The sequence below is a fragment of the Salminus brasiliensis genome, chromosome 7 (assembly GCF_030463535.1).
Source record: "Salminus brasiliensis chromosome 7, fSalBra1.hap2, whole genome shotgun sequence".
Classification (NCBI taxonomy): Eukaryota; Metazoa; Chordata; class Actinopteri; order Characiformes; family Bryconidae; genus Salminus; species Salminus brasiliensis.
In genome coordinates, this window is record NC_132884.1 from 4290170 (window position 1) to 4304844 (window position 14675).

The 14675-nt window shown below is 44.6% G+C and overlaps 1 protein-coding gene across 1 annotated transcript in view; it reads left to right on the forward strand.

The window, feature by feature from the left end:
• Positions 1-14675, forward strand: part of cacna1ib (calcium voltage-gated channel subunit alpha1 Ib) — a 144601-nt gene that overhangs the window by 29595 nt on the left and 100331 nt on the right. The window contains exon 4 of the mRNA XM_072683504.1: positions 7461-7620. Coding sequence (XP_072539605.1) covers positions 7461-7620 — 160 coding nt within the window. The remainder of the gene's footprint in view (positions 1-7460; positions 7621-14675) is intronic.

Genomic DNA, 14675 nt, shown 5'->3' on the forward strand with positions numbered 1-14675 from the left:
CTGCATGAGACAGCCTGGCAAAGCTGGAATCTTAAGCTGTGAGCCGTGTGGTCTGGTAAAGGCCCGGTGAAGCCATGCAGCCATATGCAAGAGAACTCTACTAAACAAATATTCATCTAAACTAGTTCCAATATTTCTTGTATACAATATTTTTGTATAAAATAGAATAATTTAATAAATAAATAACGGACCCATGATGGATTCAGACCCATGTTACGCAGTTCTGTTAGGTCAGTTCTTGTTGACTTTCCTTTGAAAACATATGAAATAGAATTTTCAGGATGCAGGAAAGGTTTTCTCCTGGTGGCTCTTCCATTAAGGTCATATTTGGGTACCACTTTAGTTGGAGTGGTTTGGTGTAGATTATTAATACTCTTACTCTTAACAGAGTGGTGCAACACATCAACGGCTTGTCAGTGCAGTAGCAGCAGTGAAGCTTCTGAATACACTGAGGTTACCCAAAACCTAGGCTTAACCCTGACCCTAATCGTAACCTTAACCTCAACCCAAACCTTAATCCTAACCCTCATCCTGGCCCTAATCCTAACCTTAACCTCAACCCAAACCCTAATCCTAACCCTCATTCTGGCCCTAATCCTAACCTTAACCTCAACCCAAACCTTAATCCTAACTCTCATCCTGGCCCTAATCCTAACCTTAACCTCAACCCAAACCCTAATCCTAAACCTCATCCTGGCCCTAATCCTAACCTTAACCTCAACCCAAACCCTAATCCTAAACCTCATCCTGGCCCTAATCCTAACCTTAACCTCAACCCAAAACATAATCCTTACCCTCATCCTGGTCCTAATTCTTACCCTATCCTCAACCCAAAACATAATCCTAACCCTCATCCTGGTCCTAATTCTTACCCTATCCTCAATTCAAACCATAATCCTAACCCTCATCCTGGCCCTAATCCTAACCTTAATCTTAACCTAAAACATTATCCTAACCTTAACCTCAACCCAAACCATAATCTTAACCCTCATCCTGGTCCTAATCCTAACCTTAACCTCAACCCAAACCATAATCCTAACCCTCATCCTGGCCCTAATTCTTACCCTATCCTCAATTCAAACCATAATCCTAACCCTCATCCTGGCCCTAGTCCTAACCTTAACCTTAACTCAAAACCTAATCCTAACCTTAACCTCAGCCCAAAACCTAATCCTAACCCTCATCCTGGCCCTAATCCAAACCTTAACCTCAGCCCAAAACCTAATCCTAACCCTCATCCTGGCCCTAATCCAAACCTTAACCTCAACCCAAACCATAATCTTAACCCTCATCCTGGTCCTAATCCAAACCTTAACCTCAACCCAAAATATAATCCTAACCCTCATCCTGGCCCTAATCCTTACCTTAACCTCAACCCAAAACATTATCCTAACCTTAACCTCAACCCAAACCATAATCCTAACCTTCATCCTGGCCCTAATCCTTACCTTAACCTCAACCCAAAACATTATCCTAACCTTAACCTCAACCCAAACCATAATCCTAACCTTCATCCTGGCCCTAATCATAACCTTAACCTTAACTCAAAACCTAATCCTAACCCACATACTGGCCCTAGTCCTAACCATAACCTCAGCCCAAAATCTAATCCTAACCCTTATCCTGGCCCTAACCCAGTAAAGCTGAAGTTTCAGACTGGTGTCAGCAGCAGCAGCAGGTCTATATCAGCTGGCTGAGGGTGGTGAGGTGGTCTGTATTAGAGCTGTTAGATGATCTTCTGTTAGACGAACGTCTACAGATCTGAACCTGGACTCTCCAACTACAACTCCGTTACCACACTGTTTACAAATGTACACACTTGGTTCATTTCAAGCACATTCATGGCAATTTTTCCCAAATGATGGCAGGGGCGTTACCTTGACAACAAGCAATGCTTTCCAGCTATTGCTGTTGGCTAACCATCACGGTCCTGGACAGAGCCTTTGATAAGGATCTGGTCCCAAAGGACCACATTGGAAAGACAAAGCTTCAAAACGGGCCCCTGCAGAGCATCTTAGTGCTATTTGGACTACACTGAATGCCTGGCCTAGATAAGGGCTCCAGAGCCAGCGTGATCAGCTTCTCAGAGAACTGATCTCCAGCCAGTCTGTTTGTTCCACTGTATTAAATGGAACTTGGATATCCCAAACTGTTCAGCGGGACTCTACTTCTTATTACATACGTTTATATCCGAGTAGAACCTGCACAATATTGTGTAGACCCCCCTCATACAGCTAAAACAGCTCTGACCCATCATGGACATGGACCCATAGACACAATGGACCCTGTCTTACACCCTTACGTTGCAATGACCATTGCTATCTTCCAATTTGGGCTCAATGCAAAGAACAACTGCCAACTACCTCCAAGGCCTGGGGGTCGAGAGCTTGAATCTTAAGCCATGCTGCTTTGCCATCAGCAGCCGGAGCCTGAGAGAGCACAGTAGGCCAAAAAGAGGCGATGGCTGGGGGGATCCTTATGCTCTTTGGAGCATTGCTAGTTCTAGGAGGTTGGTTAATTGACAGTACCAAATTAGAAAAGATAATGATCAATTAAAAAAAGGCTGCAAAATTCCTGATTAATTTGCATATTATAAAAGTCTAAACTGATCTTTCAGATCAGCTATAAGTTAGAATAAAGAACTTAAGCAGCTTCTCCTCAAGGCAAGTACTGCATGTATCCACTAACTCGTTTACATCCCTGGCCAATTCAGTAGATGAACTTGTCACAGGTGCACAGAACCAAAAGCAATACATCAGAAGATAAGTAAGTGCATCCTGCTCGCTATACGGGCCTCCAGACCCAGATGCCTATCCAGACCAGATCTGGCTCATTTTTGAAATTGCATGGGGAAGGAAATAACAGCCCAGGGTGCAGTGAGGTTACGATAATCATCCTCTGTGTTATTATGTTCCCCGGATCTGACAGGCTGCAGTGTGGTGTGTAGACAGCCACCATTCTCCTCCATTCCTCCACTCTCAGACCCTAGGTGGCTCCTGAGTGGCCCACAGGGGTGCATCAGATAGCTGGTTAGGGGTTGAAACCTGGCTGTGAGGCTGTGTTGTGTGCTGTATAACTCCCCAGCTGGTTAGCACACTGGTTTGCCTGGGCTCAGCCAGTCACGGCCAACGCCAACAGTTGCGGTGGCAGTCACGTACAGTGTATTTACACTAAATGTCCAAATGTTTGTGGACACTCCTTCTAAGTTGCATCCATTGCTAAAACAGATGTGCAAATGAACACACACACACACATGCACACACCACTTGTCTATAGAATAGGATAGAACTCTCTGGAGCAGATAAACATGCATGCCTAATGCCAGGCATGGGCTAGAGGGGCATAAAGCCCTCAGCATTGAGCTGTGTTCCACCCAATACTTTTGGGATGAGTCGGGGAGTTGGGCATGTGGTTGGGTGGTGAGTTATTGAATGCTCTTCTCGCTGGATATAATCAAATCCTCACAGCAGTGCTCCAAAATCTAGTAGATTGAGGCTCTAGATAGTTACTCAGAATATATAATAATTCACATATACCTCCGCCCCCTCCTAAGTGACCACATTTGACTTCCATCAAAATTCAGATGCTCCCAAAACTGCAGTTAAGCATTTTTTTTGATGGATTACCCGTCTATTGGATAAAAATGCATTAGAACTTTGAATACCCTGCTTTGCATCCACTTTCCCTATGAATCACAAATATTTATCCCAGTTTTGGATTAATGCGCCATTCTTAGCTGTGACTTCTTCTAGCAGACCTTTATTTATAGGCACTGAGATGCATTTTTAAAGCTTATAAAGTTTTTAATTCATCATTATTAACTGATTTACTCATAATAGTTCCTGATTAATAAGTCATAAGGACATTAAGTAAATAAATAAGAGGTTAAGGTAATTCTTAGTGGACCACCAGATGAAAACACCAGATGAATTCAGAGTGGTTTGGTGTGAAATTCAACGTTCTAGAGGAACTTACAGGGTCAGAATTCTTCCTAATTCTGGTGAATGGAGCCAGGCGTCTAATTTTCTGAAGTTAAATGACTCTATAAACTCAACCACAAAATGCTACGAGATCGACATTGTTTAGGACATCACTGCCTAATGCCGGAAAGGAAATTTGGTGGGCTGCCTAGAAGAGGCAATTCCGCTTACTGACTGGCTGAGTGAGTGATAGACTGACTCTTGTTTGCCTAGAAGAGACATTTTTTTCTAGTGCTGGCGGTCTGAGGACTACAGTTAGCCACGGAGCTAACAAGTATCTGTGCTGCCGAGAGGAGCTAAGCTGAGGTTGGGTCTCCTTGGTGTCAACTGCATGTCAACTGAACATTCCTACTGAGGCATTAGCAACCTCTTGGTGCAACCAGCCTCGCTACCACAGTGTTACCATGCTGGCCGACAACCTTGCCTCCAGTCCTCCTCCAGCATTGCTACTGCTGCGTTAGTCCCAAGCCATTCTTCCTGAGGTCCTGGGCCCTTTACATCTAAAAGCTAGTAAGTATGCGGCCTAAATCTTAAGGCTCTGAGGGCATGGCTTGCGTCGTTTATCAGGCAGGGTCACATGAAATGGTACATGATACATTATAGAGGTCATTTTCTGCCACAGAACCTTTTGTCACTCGCTGCCTATTATGTGCGTTCCACTTGCTGCCATTGTATCCAGAAAATCTACGTAATTCACATGAACTTGTCAGTGGTTTTAATGTTATGGTTGATGGTTGATTTGCTACAGAACACCTAGAGAAGCCAGATGAGGTTTGGAAACAAGTCTTGTGGACTGATGAAGTCAAAATACACCTTAAAAACACCTTGCCAGCTGTGAAGCATGGGGGTGGATGTATCATGCTCTGGTAACGATGTGGCCATAGCACTATCACAAGTCACCAGTTCTCTTCATTTAGTCCCAAAGCACACACAGATCCGCAACAATAACCCACTACATATAGCGTCGTCCTCCTCAAAGTCTTGTTGGGTGGCATTGTTTCATTTTTATAGAACACTGAGATAATAATCACCCATCATTATCTTCATGCAGGGACATCTGGCAGCTATGAATAACTGACAGCGCGTGTGTTCATGAGAGAACATGGGCAAAGAAAAGAGAATTCCTCAGTGATAGTGATCACAACCACAGCGCTGAGAAATCACACATTCATCTGGATGAAAGCTTTCACAGGAAGCAGTCACCGGATAGAAACAGCTTCTAATAGATGCAGTAGGTGTCCAAAAGTTTGTAGACGTCTGCTTAGCCAGTGTTATATGATAGCTAGAGGCTGGAACATTGCAGGAACACAAGGAGCCACAAGAGCATTAGTAAGATCAGGTACTGATGTTGGACTTGGATAATTTAGCTATGGACTCTCCAACTCATCCCGAAGGTATTGTATGGAGCTCCATCCATCACTCCTGAGATGGCCATTTCACTGGTCTATAGCCCAATGCTGGGGGGCTTTGTAGTACTGCTGTGCTGTATTCCATAACTGGCTACAGTTACCACTCTCACTTTCATAAAGTACTGTAGGCCACCTACAATTGTGTGGGCCCCCCCTCATGCCTATGACCCTATGATCTCTGGTTTACCGCTCGTCCACCTTGAAGCACTGCACCACTGCAGTGACAGGAACACCCCACAAGACCTGCCTGATGTTTTGGAGATGCCATCACAATCTGACTCTTGTCAAAGTGCCTCAGATATTAAATATTCTATTGAGAGGCCTACATAAGTCCATTCGAATGGTCCAGCCAGGACGTCTAATGGTCAAACCTCATGGCCTAGGACATTTTATTCAGCAAGTACAAAAAAACAACCACACTGGTGATTTTGCTGTGTCGGACTGGAGATGAGCAGGCAGTTTACAGAGACGATCTATCAGATCAGACAGCAAAGGCCCACAGAGCCAGAGCCTTAATGCCTTAATGCCCTTAATGGCTTAATGCCACTTAATCTGTGCTGTTTGGAGCAGAGTAACCGGCCGCGTCGGCCCTAATGGCACACCCAAAGAAGACCAGACACATTAAGCAGTGTAGAGGGCCTGTGGGAACTGCGGCATGGACCCATTTCACTAACACACTCACAACTGTCTGTCGATTTGTGCCATCTCAGCTGCCCTCAGTTCAGAGGTTTAAGCAGTAATCAGGCTATAGAATCAATCAATGATTCAATAAATGGAAATGAGAAGGAGCAGGAGCTGTTTTCAGATGCTAATGTTAACAGTCATTTTTAAAGAGGATTTTCAAGAATTTCTGACCCTGAATTCAAACCCTGAGATGTAGAAGACAGTCACTGTATTTTGGTGTGACATATCCGACTGTAGAGAATAGTGGTGTATGGAACCAGGAGCCACAACATCTACATTACAAATACAGGCATTTCTTTACTTTCCAAAATCATTGGTGAACCAACATGTGTCTTTTGAGTTTTATGTGTAATGCTGACGATGGTCAAATAGTCAGAAATCTGAAAAAAAACTACATGCCTAGTTTTGCTGGACCGCCATTGGCTGCATTGGAATTTCAACAATAGGGAGATTAGGACCAAAATGGTGCTGCTCTACATCAGGTTGACCGTGCACCATCGCGCTCGGCTCAGCTAAACCTTCATGAAGGTCCTTGGCAGTCATATTGAGGGTTTGGATTTGCCTGTCTTACCAGCATATGTGCTATTCCCTCAAAATGTGCAGTTTTCTAGGGCTCATTTCCCCTGTACTGTCCTTTCTTAATAACCAATTCCTGCACTGTAGAATCTAAAAGCTGAACACAATTGGCCTAGATCCTTCCCATAGCCTTGTAGGCATTGATTACTTTCATTTAAGACCTGTAGATTCACCAAACAGCTTAAGGGAGCCCATGTTTAGTGAGTGTTTTTGTCATTTGACCAAGGGTGTCCAAACTTTTGCATAAGACTGTACATATGAGATGTAGCCTATATGTGCAAATGTTCGCGGACAACTCTGTTAATGAATGCATTCAGCTACACCCGTTCAGTTGCACCCACTGCTGACACAGGTGTGCCAATAGAATAGGACTCTCTGGAGCAGATAACCATGAACCTATTGGCACCATGCTGCCTAATGCCAGCTCTGGGGTAGAGGGGCATAAAGCCTTCTGGAATGATGCTTGGTGCTTCATCTCGTATTTTTGGGATGCGTAGGGTAGTTGGAAATGAGGTTGATTGGTTATCGTCCAACCTCCTGATCTCACAAACTTGCCCTTGTTGCTGAATGCAATCAAATCCTCACAGCAATGCTCTTCCAAAATCTAGTAGAAAGTTGTATTCCCTGGACAGTAGAGACAGTTACTCCAACAAAAGCTAGATAAACTCTTTTTAATGCCCTTGATTTCAGAAGATATAATGAGTGAGCAGGTGTCCCAATACTTTTGTCCAAATGGTGTATGTACCTGTTTAACCCACAATATGACATTGTATTAAATCAAACATGTGTGTGTGTAACTGTGTGTGTGCAGGTATGCGGATTCTGGTGAACCTGCTGCTGGACACCCTGCCCATGCTGGGGAACGTGCTCTTGCTCTGCTTCTTCGTCTTCTTCATCTTCGGCATCATCGGCGTGCAGCTGTGGGCGGGGCTACTGCGCAACCGATGTTACCCTGAGGAGAACTTTACTCTGTGAGTTTGACCCCAGCCGACATTTCCCAGGAACACGGTAGGGTTACCATGCGAAGGCCGTAGGAGAAATGTGAGCCCTGTAAATGGGTCCTACAGTACATGAGGTGCCTTCATTTGGACACCGATCAGCCATAACATTAGTACTACCTGCCTCATACTGAGTGAACCCCTCTTGTGCCACCACAACAGACCAGACCATTCGAGGCATGGACTCCACAAGACCTCTGAAGGTGTCCTGTGGCATCTGGCACCAATAGCGTTAGCAGCAGATCCTGTAAGTGCTGTGAGTTGTGAGGTTGGGCCTCCATGGATCACATCAATGAGCCTTAGGTGCCCATGACCCTGTTGCCGGCTCACTGGTTCTTCTTAGCTCCAGCAGGACAATCCTTATCATCATATCTAACATAACTATCATCATAACTGATCCTGTATAATGATTGTTGTGCTGCAACGCTTTTGAGACCTGCACTCCTGATCTTTGACCTCCACCATGACCTCCACATAATGCTGACTCTTCCACACCAGTCAAGTATGAACAAACCCAAATGTCCTGAAGCTTCCATCTGAGTGTAGAAATTGAAGGGGGAAACATAGATACAAAAAAAAGGGTACACTGGATTAAAGGAGAGCATTCGTAACCCTTCCATGGCAACGGACATAAACCTACACTATTTGGACAAAAGTATTTGGACACATGCTCTTTCGCTGGATGATCACCACCCCATTTCATCCCCAACTCATCCCAAAAGTATTGGACAGAGCACCATCCATCAATCCAGAGAACATGGTAGTACCACTGCCCCACAGCTCAATGCTGGAGGGCTTTACACCCCTCTAGCCCACTCCTGGCATTGGATTCAGTGCCAATAGCTTCTAATCTATTGGCAGTGCTTCTCCACAAGGACTGGACAAGCTGCATGTGTGCATTTGCACATCTGTGTCAGCAATGGGTGCAACTGAAAGTACCTGAACGCATCATTAGACAGGGTGTCCGCAAAAACATTCGGTCCTATAGTGTACATAAGCACTTATAAAGGCTCATTCCGGCAAGCCTCGGTTGTCGTAGCACTTTCTGAGGTCGAATGACCTCGGATTAGACCAAAGCGACGTCTACGGCACCTGAGCCTAGTTGGAATAAGCCTTTATGAGCGCTTATGTTGCTGGCTTGTGCTGTTCCCCTCAAAAAGGTGTTACCAAACAACTCCCACCTTCCTTCCAACTCCCTCCTTCTCTCTTTATACGCCACTTCTCCTCGCCTTTCTCTCGGAGCTCAATAAAGCCTGATTATGAATCTAAATTTAAAAAATGCTAATTTCTTTGTCTCCTAGTTGAGCCCACCATTTCATTAAAACTTGCTCCTCTCTTTTTAGCTGGCTTTCATCAATATTAAGCCCCCTCCCTGCCTTTTTTTTCTGTGGTTGCCGTGCCAACAGTAACCTAATAAACACTGGGAGTATATGTATTTTACCCTTCTGCACAATATACAGTGTCCAAAATTGCCATTAGCACATAGTTAATATTTAGAAAGTCTAGTAAAGAGCACAAGGTCAGTCCTACCCCGAGGTACTCTGGGGTTAAATGGCCGGCACAGTGGCGGTAAGTAGACAGTGTATGCTTTGACTTGGTGTGTGTGTGTTGGAGCCTGGGGCTACTGGTGTCTGTGGACTGTGTGGGATTTGTGCTGGTAAGCTTTCAAAAATGTTGGCCTGGAGCATGATGCTTTAACCAGCCCAACCCCCCCTCACCCCCCACCCCCCCAACCCACCCGTAAGGGAGAGTCATACAAAAAGTTTTAAGACCTCTGTAGCTAATACAAGCAGAATGCTCATAAATGCTAATGGGTGAATAATACATTTCTATCAGCTACACTACATGTCCAAATGTTTGGGGACACCCTGTATAATGAATGCATCCAGCTACCTTGATGTTGCATCCATTGCTGACACAGATGTCTAGTCCCTATAGAGATGTACTGTCAATAGAATAGGACTTGGATAATAAACATGCACCTATTGGCACCATGCTAGAGATGTGGACTAGAGGGGTACAAAGCCCCCCAGCATTGAGCTGTGGAGCAGTGGAAGAACTGTGTTCTCTGGAATGATGGATGGTGGTGCTCCATCCAGTACTTTTGGGATGAGTTGAGTGATGTGTTGGGGATGATGAGGTGGGGTGGTGATCATCCAACATCCTGAGCACTAACGTGGTCATTGCTGAATGCAATCAAATCCTGACAGCAATGCTCCTTTAAAATCTAGTAGAAAGCCTTATTCTTCCCGAGACAGTTACTCCAACGGAAGCAGGGTAAGCTCTTTTTTAATAGGAACAATGAATAAGCAGGTGCCTCAGCGTCTAGAAATACACCATGTAAAGTTACAGGCCGGGGTCGGGGCCGAAGTGCCGAGCTCATAGAGCTCATAGTGCAGGAAAGTCTCCAACGCTCACTCAATAACTGCAGAGCTCCAAACCTGCTGCAGTTAGAGCTGCAAAGGGGGACCGAGTACATATTAATTATTATTGATTTAGAATGATTTAGAAAGCTGCTGTAGGTGGAATGTGTAGGTGTCCCAATACTTTTGTCAAAATATAGCGTATATGAGGCCCCATAAAATGAGTTAAAATGGGTTTTAAAATGAATTCAAATGTCATTCTGTACTTTTGTACAGTAAGAAGATGTTATTTGTGTCAATCTGGTTCCTTTAAAGACAGCATTGCTTGTTTTATCATTAATGAGATTCAGCCTTAAAAAAAAAAAAAAAAGAAAAACACAGTGTTAGTGTTCACACTCGCCCTTTGTCTTTATTTATCACAGCTTGGGGGTTGGCATTATTGTAAAGCCTGGGCCTTTTTCCCTTTTTGAATCGGTGAATTTGCTCCTTTCTGAATGAGAAAGCTGTAGATCTTTTGTAGCTGCAGATCATGCTGCCATTAGGAGGAGCCGAGCTTATGTCGACACAATTAGCACCTAGCCTTCGTTTGCTGTCTGCTTCGGCACCTGGGCTTTGAGGTTTGCTTCGTTTGTGTTCTGTCACTGCACTGTTTGGTGTGTTTTCATCTGTATGCACACACTCAAGAGCTCCAACCCGTTCTGATCAGTGCGTCTAATCTACGGTCTGATCTCTGCCTGAGGAGCCCCTCCCCTGCCCCTAAACCCAGCTGAAAGACCTTTGATGAGGATACAGCGGTACAGTTTGTTTGAGTAATTGAAAAGGAACTTTCCACCGTAGTGTGGCTCTGTTGGTATAATTATTTGGGGATGGATTGATGTGGAATTGTAGTTTCTTGTAGTTTCCAGAAGTTGAAATACAACTGACTCCGATCAAAGAAACTGGAATATGCTGTTTACATGGTTGCTTGAATTATCAGATAACTGCAGAAATCTGATTACTGAGCTTTATTCGATTTCTGGAATTCTAATACTGAGAAAAAATCCAGCTCTCTTAATCAGATTTCTTCATCAGGTTTTTAGACCTTATTCCGATCTAAGAAATCAGAGTAAGCTGTTTATACAACCACTTGAATAATCAGATAACTGCAGAAATCTGATTACTGGGCTTCATTGGATTTCAGGAGTTTGATCACTGAGCAAAAATCCAGCTCTCTTAATTGGATTTCTTTATCTGAATTCTGGACCTTACATTAACCTAAGAAATCAGAGTATGCTGTTTATACAATCACTTAAATAATCAGATAACTGCCAAAATCTGATTACTGGGCTTCATTGGATTTTTGGAATCTGATTACGGAACTATAATCCAGCTCTCGTAATTGGATTTCTTTATTGTATTTCTAGACCATACTCTGACCTAAGAAATCAAACTATGCTGTTTACATGACAACTTAAATAATCAGATAACTGCAGAAATCTGATTGCTAAGCAAAAATCCAGCTCTCTTTATTGGATTTATTCATCCGATTTCTGGACATTTATCTAAGAAATCAGAGTATGAAATCCGATTACTGGGCTTCATTGGATTTCAGGAGTTTGATCACTGAGCTAAACTACAGCTCTCTTAATCGGATTTCTTCATCAGGTTTTTAAACCTTATTCCGATCTAAGAAATCAGAGCATGCTGTTTATACGACCACTTGCATTATCAGGTAACTGCAGAAATCTGATTACTGAGAAAAAATCCAGCTCTCTTAATTGGATTTCTTCATCAGATTTCTGGACCTTACTTTGATCTAAGAAAACAGAGTATTCTGTTTACATGACCTCTTGGATAATCAGATGCCGAAATCCGATTACTGGGCTTTACTGGATATCTGGAATCTGATTACTGAACTTTAATCCAGCTCTCTTAATTTGATTTCTTTATTGTATTTCTAGACCTTACTCCGACCTAAGAAATCAAACTATGCTGTTTACATGACCACTTAAATAATCAGATAACTGTAGAAATCCACTTACTGAGCTTCATTGGGTTTCTGAAATCTGATTATTGAGCTAAAATCCATCTCTCTTTGCTAGATTTCTTAATCGGATTTCTAGACCATTTCAGAGAACACACTTCACTGCTCCACAGCTCAATACTGGGGGGCTTTATAGCCCCATCTCTAGCCAGTGCTTGGCATTAGACAAGGTGCCAATAGGTTAATGTTTATCTGACCCAATGAGTCCTATTCTATTGGCAGTACTTCTTTATAGGGACTAGACAAGCTGTACGTATGTGCATTTGCACATCTGTGTCAGCAATGACTGCAACTTAAAGTGGCTGAGTTCATTCAATAGAATGGGTAAATGTTGGCATGTCATGTGCATATCTAGAACCTAAACCTAGCATATGTGGCTATATGTGCCTGCAGTGATAACATGAGGATATAGGGACTGGGGGAAGGGGTACACGAAGGATGGGTGTATATGGGGGACTGGGGAAAGGGTTACACCAGGGACGGGAGCATATTGGGGGCTGGGGGAAGGAGTACACCAGAGATGAACTCAAGGTGGAGTAAATGTTAGCTGACACGCTCAGAGGACAGGCCCGGGTCCCCAGCTCCATCACACCAGCAAACAGACGCTTGTGTAGGCCAACTTTTCTTTAAAAGTTATGAGGGGAGAGAGCGCCATCTACCCAGCCAACTGTGCTGTCTCTGACTCTGGCTGCTGAAGACAAAGCGCCATGGCTTGGGATTCGAACTACTGGCCCCCAGGCTATGATGTAAGGTCAGCAGACCGCTGAGCCACTGGGAGGCCACTGATTCTTGAATGATTTTGACCAAAGCATGTCACAGACATATCATTAAGACCCCAGGGAACTGTGCCAACTTGTGGGAAAGGGGTAAAATGTGTCACCTTTACAGAGAGTGAATGAAAAGCAAGAGAGAAGCAGTTCAACTCCATCTCGGCTAGTCCAGAAGCCGACGGACAGATTTGATACCCTGTCGTACAGCCCCAAATTTAGAGCCACATGGGATAAGGTAATAGAGGCCAGTCCACAAGACAAGATAAAGAGCTGTCCTGACTAATCTCGGCCTATGGAAGGCTAAATGCATCACAGATAGAGGTACAGTCTCCTCCTGAAGAGGAAAAACGAATTTTGCTGCATTGCATTCAGTCAAGAGATTACAGTGATGTGGCAAATTCAATTTCTCACATCCATCTCCTGTCTGATTGCTGCTCACTCTACACAGACAGGAAAAAGGTAATTCCACAAAAAGACTATGATTCTACTGCGATTTCCATAACTTTGTTCCAGACCGAACACCAGACACAAACAAGCCAGAGGAATGACAGATCACCATGGCAACAAGACCAGCAACATAAACAACAGCAATGTTTTTGGGAGAAACCACAGCCATGGTAAAACCGAATAAAGCACAGGAAAGCATGACAGAAAGAAAGACAAAGTTTTGACACTGGCTATATCAAAGGACCGGTATACTCCTTCCCCCAGTCTCCCATATCCCCCCATCCCTGGTGTACCCCTTCCCCCAGTCTCCCATATTCCCCCGTCCCTGGTGTATCCCTTCCCCCAGTCTCCCATATTCCCCCGTCCCTGGTGTACCCCTTCCCACAGTCCGCCATATCCTCCCGTCCTTGGTGTACCCCTTTCCCTAGTCCCCCATATCCTCCCGTCCTTGGTGTACCCCTTTACCTAGTCCCCCATATCCTCCCATCCCTGGTGTACCCCTTCCCCCAGTCTCCCATATTCCCCCGTCCCTGGTGTACCCCTTCCCCCAGTCTCCCATATTCCCCCATCCCTGGTGTACCCCTTCTCACAGTCTGCCATATCCTCCCGTCCTTGGTGTACCCCTTTCCCTAGTCCCCCATATCCTCCCATCCCTGGTGTACCCCTTTCCCCAGTCCCCCATATCCTCCCGTCACTGGTGTACCCCTTCCCCCAGTCTCCCCTATCCCTCCGTCCATTGTGTACCCCTTCCCACAGTCCTCCATATCCTCCCGTCCCTGGTGTACACCTTCCCCTGGTCCCCCATATCCTCCCGTCCTTGGTGTACTCCCGTCCCTGGTGTAACCCTTTCCCCAGTCCCCCATATACTCCTATCCTTCGTGTACCCCTTCCCACTGTCCCCCTTATCCTCCCGTCCCTGGTGTAACCCTTTCCCCAGTCCCCCATATCCCCCCATCCCTGGTTTACCTCTTACCCCGGTCTCCCATATCTTCCCGTCCATGGTGTACCCTCACCCATATCCTGGCATCCCAAGTGTGCTTCTTCCCAAAGTCCCCATATCCTCCCATCCTTGGTGTACCCCTTTCCCTAGTCCCCCATATCCTCCCATCCTTTGTGTACCCCTTTCCCCCAGTCCCCAATATCCTTATGTTATTACTGCAGGCACATATAGCCACATATGCTAGGTTTAGGTTCTAGATATGCACATGATATGCCAACATTTACCCATTCTATTGAATGAACTCAACAAGGACAGCTCTTTATCTTGTCTTGTGGACTGGCCTCTATTAGTTCACATTAGTCTCTCTTAAAAGATTAGAAGATTGTTTTTGTCATGGCTAATTAGGTCAGACACAGAGGGATAAACACTCGCAGAGATGGATCCAATGCAAGTACTTTTATTAACAAAAAAGGGGTACAACACAT